General features: G+C 41.5%; 1 protein-coding gene across 1 annotated transcript in view; it reads left to right on the top strand.

Moving 5' to 3' along the window:
• The window catches only part of BMS1 (BMS1 ribosome biogenesis factor), a 34,750-nt gene extending 26,649 nt beyond the window's left edge, over positions 1-8,101 (top strand). Inside the window, exons 15-22 of the mRNA XM_016206973.2 lie at positions 1,162-1,350; positions 1,440-1,620; positions 1,796-1,854; positions 2,609-2,731; positions 3,896-4,043; positions 4,398-4,573; positions 6,883-7,044; positions 7,568-8,101. Of these exons, the coding sequence (XP_016062459.2) occupies positions 1,162-1,350; positions 1,440-1,620; positions 1,796-1,854; positions 2,609-2,731; positions 3,896-4,043; positions 4,398-4,573; positions 6,883-7,044; positions 7,568-7,798 (1,269 nt within the window). The 3' untranslated portion in view covers positions 7,799-8,101. The remainder of the gene's footprint in view (positions 1-1,161; positions 1,351-1,439; positions 1,621-1,795; positions 1,855-2,608; positions 2,732-3,895; positions 4,044-4,397; positions 4,574-6,882; positions 7,045-7,567) is intronic.
• Positions 8,102-16,024: the final 7,923 nt, after the last annotated feature.

Genomic DNA, 16,024 nt, shown 5'->3' with positions numbered 1-16,024 from the left:
GACCGGTACTGACCCTGGGTACTCCATTGTAAGAGGCTGGACAGAGGAAGAAGCAGCAGTGGGGATGGAGCAGTGCTCAGGAGGCATAAGGAATCTAGGAGAATCCGAGGTATGCTGAGAGCCACTGTAGAAGGAAGTGATACGTTATTTCAGATCTTGCTGATGTGTTAACTGCAATTAAGACACAATCGACCACTGGATTAGGAATGTTGAGGCCTTTAAGTGACTCTGGCACACATTTTTATGGAGTGTGAGTTCAAGTCCAGTTTTAGGGAATTTAAGAGAATGGGAGAAAAGGAAATGGAGACTGCAACTATAGGTAACTTCTGGGGCATTTTTCTCAGAAAGAAGCAGAAAAATGGGAGACTAGTTGAAGGAAGTGGGAAGCAGGTTTTAAGATGAGAGAAAAACAGGTAATGATGTCCCAGAGTAGGTGATACCTAGTGTGCAAGTGAAACTCGACATTAAATAGACTGATGGATAATCTGTAACAACCACCCTGCAGAACTTTCTGTGATGAGGGAAATGTATTTCTCTGCTGTACTGTATTGTAGCCACTAGCCACATGCTGATCCTGGCCACTTGAAATGTGACTAAGGAAATGAATTAAAATTTTTTATTTAATTTTAATTAATTTCAATTTAAAAAGCCATCTGTGGCTACCATATTGAACAGTGTAGAGCTGTAATAAAAGGCTAGATGTGGGAGTAAACCCAGGTAGAGGGATTGACTGTTGAAATTCTTGTAGATTGCTTCACTTTAGGGAGAATTAGGAAACAGTCAACAGCTAAGAATGAGGGTGAGGGGGTGAGTATTGGGTGTTTGAAGAAAAGATAAAGAGTATGAAATAATTGTTTGGTGAGTAAGAAAGTGTGGACTGGGCAAGTTGAGGGTGTTTGCTGACCAGCATTAGGGCTTCTTTCTGAGTTGCCCAATTTACTATACCTTGGAATAACAGAGAAGAAAATTATTGGGACATACTCTGAACAAACTGTACAGATACAATATATATTATTTTTAATTGGGATAAAGCTTAGATAATTCTGTTTATGGTTCCTTTATTTTGAAATTGCTCATTTTTTAAATATTAATCTTACATTTATTAAAGATGACAGCGTGGTGGGTTTTTTATTGTCTTTTTCTCCCCCCTCTCATATATAGCTTAACCGGGCAGAATTTGAAGATCAAGATGATGAAGCAAGAGTTCAATATGAGGGTTTTCGACCTGGGATGTATGTCCGAATTGAGATAGAGAACATCCCTTGTGAATTCGTGCTTAACTTTGACCCCCATTACCCAATTATTTTGGGTGGTTTGGGCAATAGCGAGGGCAGTGTTGGATATGTACAGGTAGGTACCCTTTGCTGTGTGACTTGACAGTGAGGTTTTTTGGACATACTTTCACTGAATAATTCTATTGAAAAATTTTCTCTTCTCAGATGCGTCTGAAGAAACATCGTTGGTATAAGAAAATTCTCAAGTGCCGAGATCCGCTCATTTTTTCCGTGGGGTGGAGGAGGTTTCAGACCATCCCGCTCTATTACATTGAGGACCACAACGGGAGACAGAGGCTTCTGAAGTACACGCCGCAGCACATGCATTGTGGAGCAGCCTTTTGGGGTGAGATGTGGTTAGAATAATTTGCCTTTAGGGTAATTTAAACGTTTTAGGCTTTATCATTATAGTTTTGCTTTTTTCATTTTATGAAATCCCAATTCTCTTTTTGGATTGGAGTGTGTATTTTTGTAAAACAGATTCTGAATTTTGTGGTTCACTATTTTTTTGTTTACTTAAGGTCCTATCACTCCACAAGGAACTGGATTCTTGGCAATACAGTTTGTTGATGGCGTAACAGTAAGTATCTGGGATGTTTTATTTTACATATTGAGATATATTTTGAATATGGAATATGTATATGGAACTTTTAAGTGGAAAATTGCTTATTTTTAGTGTGTATAGTAAATTTATCTTTTTTTAAAATTTTCCTACATCTTTTTAAGTAGATTGAGGGAGTGGAGAAGAGGGAGATAACAGAAGAATTGTAATGGTACTGATTTTTATATTTTTATGCACTTTTTGGACTTATTTTTCTAAAAATATTTAAGCAGTGTTCACCAGGTGCTAAGTGCTATACTAGGTTCTGGGGATATATCAGATACTAGCTAAACATAAGACTCCCCCTGTAATGCTGGGTTAACAGAGCATGTTCACTGAGTCTTCCTTTGATCAATCAGAGCAGGTTTTAGTGGCCCCATTTAACAGAAAAGAAGAGAGAACAATGAGCAGATGGAACCCACCCTGGAGGTCCACAGTTCAATTTCTTAAACATTATAACCAAGTTTTCATGTTCCTTTTTATCCCAAATAGGTCACTGTCATGAAATTATGTTACTAGGAGATCACCCTTAGGAAGATACTGAAGACATCAGCTTTAGTTAGTTTATTATAGTTTCAGATTGCTTTTTTAAAATACTGTTTTGCATGTTCAGATATTCTTTCTTGTTTTCTCTCAGCTGATTGTAACTGAAATGTACTTTGGTAATTTATTGTATCACAGAGGATTGTAGTTTTTCTCTTGCTGACATAAATTTTGGGGGTTTCCTTTTTAGCCCGATTTCCGAATAGCTGCCACAGGAATTGTTCTTGATCTGGATAAATCCATAAAAATTGTGAAGAAATTAAAGCTAACTGGTTTTCCATATAAAATTTTCAAGAATACTTCATTCATTAAGGTCTGTATATTTATGTAAGGCCTGTATAAATATATATTTGTATATTTACATATTTATAAATGTGTTATTAAAGGAGGAATGAAATACTTCTGAAGTGTAGGTCTAATGTTTTCAGAAAAGGCTTTTAAAATTTTTTATAAACTTGGTCTTTGATATTTTTAGTTTAGTTTTTTCTCTTGGTTTCTGTTACTTAAATATGCTCAGAAATCTTAAGGTGAAGTAAAATAGAGATATTTAGTAATTGAGGCTGTTACTGTTACTTCCATGTGAGACTCATAGAGCTAACATTGAAATGTGTAATCATTCACTAGGCTTTGTTTCTTGCCTTTTTGGTTTGTGCTAAGAAAAGAGAAAAATCATAGGTTTGTCAAACAGATCAGTAGAAAAATAGCCAAAGCAGTTCTCAAAATACTCGTTGGCAAGTGTACAAAGAAACGGACCCTTATGCAGTATAACACAGGAGGGTGACTTGAACATTTATTGAAAATTTCATTGGTGGGGGTGTTTCCTTTAACACAGAGTTAAGGTGGTGATAAAATGTTCTTATAATGTAGCATTTATGTAGCTCTCTATTTTCTGAGTGTGTGCACCTAAGTGATAGGAAGTAAGCTGCAGTCCAGCCCTGTGAGAGGACAGCAGAGGCTGTCTAGGCTGATTCAGTCTAACAGTTGTCTTTTGATCTACTCTACAGCGATGTCAGTGATGTGCACATTAATGAGTGCACAGTAGAGTCTTAATTAACATTATTTTGGGGAAAATAAAATAGAGTTGTATTATTTTTTGTTAATCGTCACCCGAGGATATTTTTTCCATTGATTTTTAGAGAGTGAGTTGGGGGGTGGGGAGAGAAACATCGATGTGTGAGAGACCAGGGCTGGAGAGTAAACCTACAGCCCAGGAACAGGCCCTTGACCAGAAATTGAACCCATGGCCCTTTGGTGCACTTGCCAATGCTCTAACCACTGAGCAACACCAGCCAAAGCTAGAGTTGTATTCTTTTTGACCTAGTAATTCTACTTTTAAGGGGGGACATGCATTTTGATTATTACCTTTATCATCCCTCAATGAGTTGTTCTATGTCTTATAACCAAGGATGTATTTATGAACTAAAAAGTAAAGTATCTGATTGTGTGTGTATATATTTTTTAATATATATATCTGTAGGGAATGTTTAACTCTGCCTTAGAAGTTGCCAAGTTTGAAGGTGCTGTGATTCGAACTGTCAGCGGAATAAGGGGACAGATCAAGAAAGCACTCCGAACTCCAGAAGGAGCCTTCCGGGCCACCTTTGAGGATAAGTTGCTGATGAGCGGTAAATATCTCCGGTGCTATGTTCACAGCAGCGTGTTACCATTTGCTCTTGATTTCTAGCTAGTGTGGGTTAAGGGTATAGTTCAGGTCTATAGAAAGCTGAGGTCAGTTCCAGATTTCCCTGGTTTGGAGGATCTTGGGCAGTGTGCCAAGTCCCACTGTACCTGGAGCCACGTGGTTCACACCCAGTAGAAGTTTTGTGATATTCAAGAGTAGCTCACCTGGTAAAATCTGTCTCCAAGTACTGTGTAGCCAACTAGAGAAGTTTGGGTTAAGTGTTTTGTTCTTTTGTTTGACATATGGATCTGAACCTTCTTCTGAAAATGTAAAAGTAAATTTCCTCCTCTCTTTCCAGACATTGTCTTCCTGAGAACTTGGTATCCTGTCTCCATTCCAACCTTCTATAATCCAGTAACGTCTTTGTTGAAACCAGTTGGTGAGAAGGACACCTGGTCAGGAATGCGGACAACTGGTCAACTCCGGCTCGCCCATCATGTCAAACTAAAGCCCAACAAGGATTCTCTCTATAAGGTACAGTCACACATGGGCTCTGTATGGGTCGTCCAGATGCCTTGTATGTAATATTTCCTGCGCTTTGAATTTTCAGATAGAAAGTCTAACATTAAGTTTGAATGAACATGTTGTAGAGTCATAGGCTATTTTAGAAGAAACCATGGAAAGTGGTAGTAGTTGTTTTCTGTGATTTGGAAAAGAGACTTAAACTTTTCATTTACTATTCTTTTGGACTATTTTTTTCGACCATATACATTTATTATTATTATTTTTTTAAATTGATTTCAGAGAGAGGAAGGGAGAGGGAGAGAGAGAGAAACATCGATGAGAGGGAAACATCAATTGGCTGCCTTCTGCATGCCCTCTACTGGGGATCCAGCTGGCAACTAGGCATGTGCCCTGACTGGGAATTGAACTGTGACCTCCAGGTTCATGGGGTAATGCTCAACCACTGGAGCCACACCAGCTGGGCTAACTCAGTGAATTTTTAAGACACCCAGATTGCCATCACCTGGATGAGGCAATAGAATTACCAGCACAACAGAAGCCCCCTTGCGACCTCTCACAGTCACTACTCCTTCTCTACCTCAAGGATAGTCACTATCTGACTCCTGACATATAAATTAGGTCTGTCTGTTTTTGAGTTTTATAAAATACAGCGTATATTTTGCCTGGCTCCTTTAAATAGTATTATGAAATTCACTCATGTTCTTGTATATAGCAGACATTCATTTGTCGTTATTGTTGAGTAGAATTCTGTTATGTGATGATGTCAGTTTATATACTGATGCACTTTAATTCCAATATTTAGCCATTGTAAATGCTGCCCTGAACACATATATGTGACTTGTTGGTGTGCATGAGCACACATTTTGGTTGCATAGATCCCCAAGGATGACAGATCACAGAGTATGCATGTGTTCAACCTCAGTGTGTGATGCCTATAGTGTTCTGAAGTCATACCTGGTGAGAATCCCACTAGCAGCTTACCTTCTTGCTGGTCCATGTCCTTGCCAATTTGGCCTCATCGCTATTTTTTTATTTTAAGTTCTTAGTATCTGTCTAGAGTCTCATTTTCATTTAGATTTTGTTCTCAAAACTTTCATTATTTTCTTCACAGGTTAACAGTACATTTGAAACACTTGCTTTTTTTTTAATGCAGAGTATTTAATTGTTTTGTAATAAGATGGTAGTTCAGGATATCAGTCTGCCATTCTGCTTGAGACAAAAGTTTTTCCAGCCATTACTTTTTCCTATAAAATAGTTAATAAAATTTTGATGTGGTACTTCTTGTCTAGTCTATAGTGCTTACTCCTTTTAGAAGGTGATTTCTCTGATTCTTTCATTTTTAAAGCATTTTAGGTTCTTAAAACAGCGTATTGAATATTATTGTAGATGGTATCTTTAATAATAAATTTAAGGACATAGCAGAAATACTTAAAAATATATACATATCTTTATTGATTTTAGAGAGAGGAAGGGAAAGGGAGAAAGAGAGATAGAAACATCAGTGATGAGAGAGTCATTGATTGGCTGCCTCCTGCACGCCCCCTACTGAGGATCGAGCCTGCAACCCTGGCATGTGCCCTGACCGGATCATAGGTTGATGCTCAACCACTAAACCACACTGGCTGGGTAGAAATATTCTTTATTATAGTTGATGTTGACCTTGGCAAAGGCTTAGGTCAAAACTCTCTATTTATTAACTATTTCTGAGGCAGTTAAGGATTTTGGTCATTTCAATTTAAGCACAGAATTTAGATTACTTTAAAAATTGAATGTAGAGTGTGCTTTGCCTTCATTTGTTGTTTAAATCTCAAATTTTTCAGCTGGCCTTCCATTAGAAACAGAATAAAGTTAAATTTCCCAGTGAGAATCAGGGGTGGGGTCACTGGCTCTGATTAGAGGAAGAACTGTGTCTTTAAATCCAGAGAGATTGATAGACAAGATGAACAGCTAGATTATTCTTGTAAGGCCAGAAAAAACCACCTCGGTGCCCCAAAGGTAAGGCCTGAATTTTCCATTAGAAGAAACTTTGGATCTGTTAATCTACTCTGTTGAGATTCTCATAGTCCATACTGTAGAAGTGGGCACATTTGAATTCTTAGAAGAATTATAAATATTCTATATATTTCCCTGTTTTGCCTAGAGTTGTGCATGTCTTTCAAGGCAGTCCATGTTTGATAGATGAGTGAATCCTTATTTCTGATGGTCAGCAGATTCTGATGTTACTGATCTTGTGGAAAAAGTCAACAATCCATTGAGAAGATTTAATGCAAGTTTTAAATGCACATAGATAATAATTTATGTCTTTGTTTGTTTTTCAGCTGATTGTGAGGCAAAAGAAACATTTTAACTCACTGCACATTCCAAAAGCCTTGCAGAAGGCCCTGCCCTTTAAGAACAAGCCTAAGACCCAAGCAAAGGCAGGCAAGGTGCCAAAGGACCGGCTGAGACCAGCCGTCATACGGGAACCTCACGAAAGAAAGGTACTGTCAACGAATGGCTTCCTCTGAGTGTTGCATTTAGGTGTGAAAATAATGCTCTGAGCACATGGCATTTCCACCATATTTTCGCTTTTCATCAGGAAAGGATATGGGCCAGAGTAATTCAAGGCACTAGAGCTGGAAGCTAGAGGAAGGGCTGGGCCCTTTTCCCGCCTTTTGTTTAGCGGTGCTCTGCCCCACGGGTTTTGCTGGGGAGTCATAGGCACCCAGCTGGCCAGTCACTCTGTCTTAATTGTTTCTACATAGTATCCAAGAGTGATTAACAAAGGTAGTTTTGTGGTAAGGCCATTATTATTTTACTAAGTAACTAGGCTCCTATGTGTATCTTCATGCAGATTTTAATTCCCTAGTTAAGGAGAAGTTTTCACTAGGTTAACAGTCATTCGTATCACGAATTGATTTTAGCTTTGATCCAGCTGAGGCGGTTAGGCCCCGTGACACTTAGGAGGAGAGCACGCTGTAACGGTAGGAATATTCTGGCACTCACTGGCCCTGTCCCTATCAGGTCCTCGCCCTGCTGGACGCCCTGAGTACAGTGCACCGCGAGAAGGTGAGGAAGGCCAAGGAGCAGCGGCACCTGCTCAATAAAGAGCACTTCAGAGCAAAGCAGAAGGAGGAGGAAGAGAAGCTGAAGCGGCAGAAGGAGCTCAGGAAGAAGCTCTTTCGAATTCAGGGTCAAAAAGAAAAAAGAAATCAGAAGTCCAGCCTGAAGGGGCCTACGGAGCAGTTGAAGTGAGCTGCAGACAGATGGACTGTCGCTTGGGTCTGCAGAGATGGGTGCTTTCTGATATGTAGCACTTGTCAGTGATACGCAGAGCACTGGAGCCGAGCAAGGTCTCTGCTGGACTCGTCACCCAGACTCTGCCGTTGAGAAGAGAAGTGGAAACCTGCTGATGGGACACCTGTTTGTTCTCAGCATCTCGGTTACGTCAAGATTTAAAGCAATATAATTTATGGATTTGCAGGCTCCCTCACATTTCTCTTACGTCTGTTTAATTCTTTTGTACTATAAACCATCATTAAAGTATTTTCCCGTGAATGTTGGCTTAGTAGTTTTCATTAGGGACGAATGCTTGATGGTTGTGGGTACTTATTCTGCCACCTCCATGGTGAGTCTCCCAGAAGGGGGCAGAACGTTAACTTGACACCTCAGCCGTAAAGAAGGGTGTAAGGTTGGGGAAGGCCGTGGGTGCAGGGCTGTGCGGTGTGCAATAGTGCAGCAGCCCAACTACAGGTAGGGGAATCCAGCTGCTTCTCTGAGGCCAGACTTAAAGGACTTGCAAAAATGTAAAACTGGTACTTTCCTGCAAATGGTTTTTGCTTTGAAAAATATTTTTCTCAAGAATATGCTATTTATGTTACCATATAATAGACTATTTTTTGTTCTTTTAAAACAAATCGCTAAATTTTTCTTAGCTCTAATTTCTTACGTAGTAAAAATTGATAGCTAGAACCTACATGAAGAAAAACTCTTTGAGGACCTCCATCATCTAAGAGTAACAACCTTGAGATCCAAGTGTCGGAACCACCGCCCTGACCGACTCCCTCCTGAGGCGGCGCTCCCTGCTGCTCACCACCAGGCTCCAGAACCTCACTGTCAGTGTCGGGGACCTCAGAGGTGTGCGATAAACAGGGATGAAGCAGGGATGAAGCAGTGCACCTGCTCTGTCACTGAGTGCATTCGGTTTTTCCCTACCTGTCAGGATGCTGCGGCCTGGCAGCACGTGCACAGGAGAACGAGCTGCTACCCAGTTTGTACTCCCCCCCGTGCCATTCTGAGCGTGCTCCACCTGCCCAAGATCCCAGATGCAGTGGGGGGCTTGCCAGTCTCAGGGTTGAAGGGAGGGCTTGAATGTGATAGTGTGCTTTAAAAACCTTAAGTTTTGGCAAAGCTAGCATTGAGGGAAGACCTTAGGGCAGCTGCTATCTTAAGTGGAGCTATTTCACCATTGTCTTAAATTTCCTTTCCCTCTCAAAGAATCCCGACTGGAGAGAACAGCCCTGGTGCACAGAGCTGGCTTGACTCAAGGAGACAGAGCCCAGCCTCTCAAACGCTGCCTTCTGCTGAGCCGCGGCCTGGGGACCCGCATGATCAGACTTTTCCCTTCTAAACGATGGCCTCTGCCTGCCACCTGATAGGGACACAGTGCTATCACATTAACATGTGGGAAAAGGAAACATGTGAAATGAATTTTAATATTTTTATTTTTATGCCAATATATCTAAAATAGGATTGCAACATATAAGCAATACAAAAACATTAGTGAGATTTGACATTTGTATATTTTGTCAAGTCTTTGAATTTGGTGTGTATTTTACAGCACTTCTCAATTCAGATGCTAAATATTGGGGAAGATAATTGAGCTGTACGTGGATTTCATAAAATTTGCTGTTGAAAAAGTAAGATTCACATAACCCTAGCTATTTCAAATATAACAACATAGTACCAGTTTTTATTGAAATAGAAATTAAGCACAATTAAGTTCCCAGCAGCAGTTGCACATTGCAATTTCTTAATGGCCAGTGTGGCCAGAGGTTATGTTGAGGACAGTGTGGCTGTAGATAGTATAGGTCAGGAAGGCTTCCCTAAAGGAAGCAAGTGGCCTTTGACACATGATCTGAAGAAGCAGGTTAACTTGGCAAAGGGTAGGATTTGGGGAAGGGGAAGAGTGTAGTGTGTCAGGCAGCAGGAATGTCTGTGCAAAGGTCCTGTGGCATGAACCAGTGTGGGTGGAGTCAGGATAGGGCAGAGATTGAAGGGAGCTGGAGAGAGGGAGATGGAGAGCCTGGGGTTATGAGGCTGAATTAAGGTGCTATCTATCCCAATATACTGGGAAGCCTTCAGAGGACACTTAGCTAGGACAAGATGGTCAGCTTTGCATTTCTGAAAAATTCCCTTTACTGCTGGGTGGAGAATAGTTTGGAGGGAGTCTAGGCATGACTCCTGGAAGGAGGCTGACACAGGAGTGCTGGAGGGTGCTGCAGAGAGGCATAAGTGGTGGATGCTAGGGCTTTAGGAGGTAGCTTTGGAAGTGTATTGGATCTGGGGGTTGTGAGGAACAAGAGCTTTTTAGGGAAGACCCCAGCACTCCCATCTGCACTGGGGACAGAACTGTGGGATAGCCATATGGAGACATCTGTGGAGACAGGAATACTGTTTGAACCTCAGGTTGATATATTATTTGGGCTTAAAATGCACTTCTGACAGACATCAGTTCCTACTGGATGAAATCATCTAAGGGAGGGGTCGAGATTGAACACATGTGGTTCTCAGTCCAGCATTCTTTCCATTAGTTCAATACCCTCACATTCCAAATTCAACCCATGTATGCAGACCAGTGCTCAAGAAACCCCAGCGAGCCCCTCGAGGTTCACTTGACTGAAAGCTGAGCAAGTCCATCTAAGCAAGGCTGTGCACAGAAGCCAGACATGCAAGTGATCTCAAGAGGGATGGAAGCCTGTCTTTCCAACGTCTTAAGCTACTCAGTAACACACAGACGGCTATCCCAGGGCTGAGGTGCACTGAGGGTCTGGGTAGGGGCTCACTAGGATGTGACTGGGCAAGTTCCTGAGTATCTCTGAGGTTCAGCTTTCTTGTCTGTAAGATGGGATAAGAAACCAGTCTTGCAGGTTGTGAGGATTTAATGAGACTGTGCAAAGTGTCTAGTACAAAACAGATTTTTAAAATATTTTATTTCCCCTCCTGTGTCATTTTAAAGAGATGCGTAGGTCTATGAATTTTAACACGTATATAGATTCATGTAACTGGCACCATAACTGAGAGATTAAGCAGTCCCATCTCTGAAGTGCTCCCTCCTGTTATGTAGTCCAACCATCCGCCACCCCCAACTCCTGCTAACTACTGATGCATTTTTCATCACTACAGCTTTGGCGTTTTGAGCATGGCATGTAAGTGGGGCCGTTCGGTATGTAATCTTTGTCAGTGGCTCCTTTCACTAAGCATCATGCCTTTGAGATTCATCCTGATTGTTCTGTAGATCAATGCTGTGTTCCTTTTGAGTGGTAAACAGTACCCAAATGTACAAATAGGCCCCAGTTGCTTGTCCATTCATCAATGAAGAACATTGTGTTTCTTTTTACTATTGGCAATTAAGAATATAGGTGCTATAAACATTTGTGTAGAGGTTTGTATGTGAACATAGGTTTTTCTTACTCCAGGATGAATACCCCTGAGTAGGGCTGCTGAGTCATATGGTTTCATAGAACTGTCAGATTTTGGAGAGTGGCTGTGCATTTTATTTTTATTTTTATTTATTTTGTTTAATTTTTTTGTTAAAATAGATCTTTATTGATTTCAGAGCGAGGAAGGGAGAGGGAGAGAAAGAGAGAAACATCAATGATGAGAGAGTCCTCATTGATTGGCTGCCTCCTGCACGCCCCCTACTGGGGATCGAGCCCGCAACCCGGGCAGGTGCCCTGACCAGGAATTGAACCTTGATCTGGATCCTAGGTCGATGCTCAACCAACCGCTGAGCCACACCTGGTCGGGCTGGCTGTGCATTTTACATGGCCACCAGCGATGATGGAGAGTTCCAGAACTCTGCCTCTTCACCAACCCTTGGTATTGCCAGTACAGTTGATCCTTGGACAGCGTGGGGGTTAGGGGCACCAATGCCCCCAATGCAGTCAAATGTCCACGTATAACTTTTGACTCCCCCAAAACTTAACTACTGATAGCCTTACCGATAAACAGTTGATTAACACATTTTGTATGTTATATGTATTATATACTGTAGTCTTACAACAAAGTCAGCTAGAGAAAAGAAAATGGTAAGAAAGCATAAGGAAGAGAAAATACATTTACGGTGTTTATTAAAAAAAAAAAACATGTATAAGCAGACCCGCACAGTGCACACCCAGCCAGCCGGAGAGTCTGAGCACGTCATCCCGGTCCCAGGCAATAGCCTCCTGGTTCTTAGCCATTGCCCCTTCCCTCCATGGAACTGAGCCCACAGGATATGGTATCCGGGACTTGGGGAGGCTGATCCAAACAGTCTCCCAAGGGGGTGGTGCCTGCAAGCCCGTAGGAGAGGATTGGGCGCGTCTTCCCCTTACTGGGGTAGTATAGGCTGAGCTGCCCCCAACCCTGCGATGTAGCCACATACCCCAGCACCCACCTGTCTGGTTCCTGGACAAAAGCTTCCTCAGGAGACACACTCAGAAAGTCCCAGCTCTGTATGGCACTCTGGTCCCCCTGTGAGGCTGAACTCAGCAGGAGGGGGCTGGCCAAGTGATTCAACAGGCTGGGCCCGGGCGTTGTCTGTGCCCTTGAGGTAGGGGAGATGTTCCTCTTTCCAAAGCCACAGTTTAATCACTGTTTGAGTCTCTGCCAAGAGCCTCCCCAGAAAAAGGGCCCCAAAAGGCACCGCTGGGTGCAGCCAGCAGCCCCCTCTGCAGGGCCCCCAAGCATGGCAGAGTGGCCTCACCAGCAGTTGGGGGCCTGGCAGTGCACTCCCAAGACTGGTGCTGTAACAGTAGGAGTGCTCGTCCCTGGAAGGTGGCGTCTGGGTCTCCCAGGTGGACTGCATCCCCACCATTTTCACCACCAGATGCTATGAGCGCTCTTCTTCCCATCTCTGTTGCTCTGGGTTGGGGATCCCTGGGGAAAGGGAGTTTTGAAGCCACCATATCCCCCCAGCTTCTCAGCTGCTGCTCCTGGGTGAGGGGGCCCACCCCTTTCCACTTTTCCACCCTTCTTACCAGTCTCTATGTTGCTTATTCTGCAAATCCTTGGTTCTAATGTAATCAGTTCAGCCAGCCTTCTGTTGGTTATTCAGGCTGATTGCTCTATAATTTAGCTGTAAATCTGGTTTGGGGCCTGGAGGAGGTGAGTGTAGTTTCCACCTACTCATCAACCATCTTGGAGTCTCAGATTATTTATTTTACCTTGAGTGAATTGTGATAGATTGTGAAATGGAATTGATTTCATCTAAGTTATCAGTTTTCGGGGCATAGATTAATTTTAGGATTCCCTTGCAATCTTTTTATTGTCTTTGGGATCTTTAGTGCTATCACCTCTTTCATTCTTGATATTGGTAATTTGTTCTCTACTTTTGTTCTTTGTCAGTCTTACTAGAGGTTTATTAATTTTATTGATTTTTTTCAAAGAATGAACTTTGGTATCATTGATTTTTCTGTTTTTAATTTCATTGGTTTCTTTTCTTTATTATTCCTTTTTTGTGCATGCCATGATTCTATTCTGCTCTACTTTTTCTAATGGCTTAAGGTTGAAGCTTAGATTAATAATTTGAGATGTTTCTTCTTTTCTAACATAAACATTTAATTCTATACATATCCCTGTAATTGCGGTTCAGCTGTAAGTAGCAACCAGCCTTCTGTGGGTTGTGGTCACAATATCAGTTCCCTTTACAAAAGCCCTGGCACTGTTATTTGGGTCAGTCCCATGTGTGTGCTACCCAGTGGTCCAGTGGGACCTGGACATGGATCTCTCTTAGGTCCATGCTCAAAGACATGCTGTTTAGGGTTTTGATCTATGCAGGCACAGCTCAGGAGGGGGCCCAGGAGCTCATAGACAACATTTTGGGGTCAATGTCCTGAAAACCTCCCACTCTTGTATTTTCCTGATACTTTCCAGGCCCCTGGGCTTCCCTTTTTGCATCCAAGAAACTGGGGGTTTGCTTATCTCACTCTGCAACGTCCTTACCAAGACTATGCCTGCATCCAGGGTCAAGAGAGTAAAAGAACAGAGAGAGTAAAAAAACAATAGTTTAAAAAAACCCACCCTACTTGGATCACAGCTCTAGCTGTCAGAAAAGGAGGTGCCTGTGGGCTGCAGGGGGCTAAGGCATGAAAATATAAAGATAAGGGGGGACTGGGAGGACAGTTTCTTGCAGTCTCTCTGGGCATTTGCAGACACTTTTCTGCTCACCCTGAATGGAGGGCTTTCCTGGCTGTCTGCTTCCACTGATGCCACCTTCATGGTTAAGGTTGCCTGAGGACAGGCTGTGGGATAGTGGGGAAAGGAAATGGTAAAACTTACCACCAGCTCAGTTTTACTTTGAATTATTTTCTCCTTTCCCACTTCTCATGCTGTTATTTGATTTTAAAACACCTCAAATAGCGTTGCCGTTCATCCTATCCGGATGTTATAGTTGCATTGCAGTGGGAAACACAGTGAAATGGGCTGACTCCATTTTCCCTGAATTGAATGCTGTCCTTTCCCCCTCTTAAAATAAATTCCTACAATTGAGATCCTGAAGCCATTTTTTAAAAGTGCTTTTTTACTTTGAGATAATTATAGATTCACAGGAAGTTTGACAAAAATAATACAGAGAGGTTCTTTGTGTTCTTTCCCCAGCTTTCCCCAATGCTACCTTCTGGCGTAACTATAATGTTATATCAAAATTAGAAAATCAACCTTGATACAAGCTACAGAACTTACTCAGATTTCACAAGTTATTTATATTCATTTGTGTGTATGTGTGTGTTGCTCTCCGCAATATTATCATGTGTGTGGCTTTGTGTACCCACCACCAGAGTCAGGACACATAACTACCATCACCACAGGGCTTCCCCATGCTACCACTTTATAGCCACACACTCCTCACCCCAGTATTAACCTCTAGCAACTACTAGTCTGTGTTCCATCTATTATGGAAATTATAATTATGTTACTTTAAAACTCATAGAGGCAGAATCATAAAGTGTATATATACATATATATGATTCTTTATATATCCCTTTTAAATTGGCTTATTTCATTCAGCATAATTTCCTTGAATTCATCCAAGTTGCTACATGCATGTATCATTAGTTTGTTCTTTCTAAATCCTGGATAGTATTCCATAATATGAATGTACCACAGCCTGTTTAACCATTCACCATGGAAAGACATTTGAATATTTTCCCATTTTGGTGTATTACAAATAAAGCTGTTATGAATATTCATGTGAAATATTCTGTGTAAAAATAAGTTTTCACTTCTTCAGTATGGAAACCGAAGATTGCATCTTCTGGGCCATATGGTAAGTCTATTTTTACTTTTAAAAGAAACTGCCAAACTGTCTATTTTCCAGAATGACTGCACATTTTACACTCTCACCAGACTTGTATGAAAGCTCTGGTTCTCTGCATCCTCACCAGCATTTGGTGTTACCACTTTTTTTTTTTTTTTTTTAGCAATTTTAATAGATGTGTAGTCATATCTCTTTGTGGTTTTTATTTGCCCTTCCCTAGTGGCTAATGATAACTATGATGACCATAGTTTCATGTGTTTTTTTGCCATCTGTATATCCTCCTTGGTTATATATCTCTTCATATCTTTTGTATATTTTCCATTTTGTTTATTTAGTGTTCAGTTCTGATAGTTCTTTATCTGTTCCAGACACAAGTTCTTTGTTAGATATGTGATTGCAAATATTTTATCCCAGTCTAATTTGTCTTTTCATTATCTTAACAGGATTTAAAAATATATATATATTGACCTATGACCTGGATCATAGGTCAATGCTCAACTGCTGAGCCACACCAGCTGGGCTTAAAAGGATCTTTTGCAGAGAAAAATAATTTTAATTTTAATGTGGTCCAGTTTATCAATTTTTTTCTTATGTGTACTTTTGGTGTCAAGTCTAAAAACCCTGCTTAGTCCTTCCCTTCTCTCCCTACCCCTTATCTTCTTCCAGTGCCTTGATCTTGGACTTCTCAGCCTCCAGAACGGAAAGAAAAAACTTTCTGTTGTTCAAGTCCCCCAGTTTATGGTGTTTTTATTATAGCAGATGGAATGGACTGAAACAATGGGAGAAGAGAACCCAGGAATTCAGTGCAGGGTCACTCCTCACGTCCATCCTTCCTGGACAGCCTGCCTTCCTCTGTCCACCTCACAGAGTCCTGCTAGGATTGTCTGTCAGGCTATTTCCATGCATGTAGCCATTCAGAGGGAAGGACTAGGGACAGGCAAGTCCACACCATCTTGTCGTGGACG

This window comes from Miniopterus natalensis, chromosome 14 (genome assembly GCF_054644295.1).
Source record: "Miniopterus natalensis isolate mMinNat1 chromosome 14, mMinNat1.hap1, whole genome shotgun sequence".
Lineage (NCBI taxonomy): Eukaryota > Metazoa > Chordata > Mammalia > Chiroptera > Miniopteridae > Miniopterus > Miniopterus natalensis.
The sequence above is the reverse complement of the archived record's forward strand: the minus strand, read 5'-3'. Positions and strand labels throughout refer to the sequence as shown.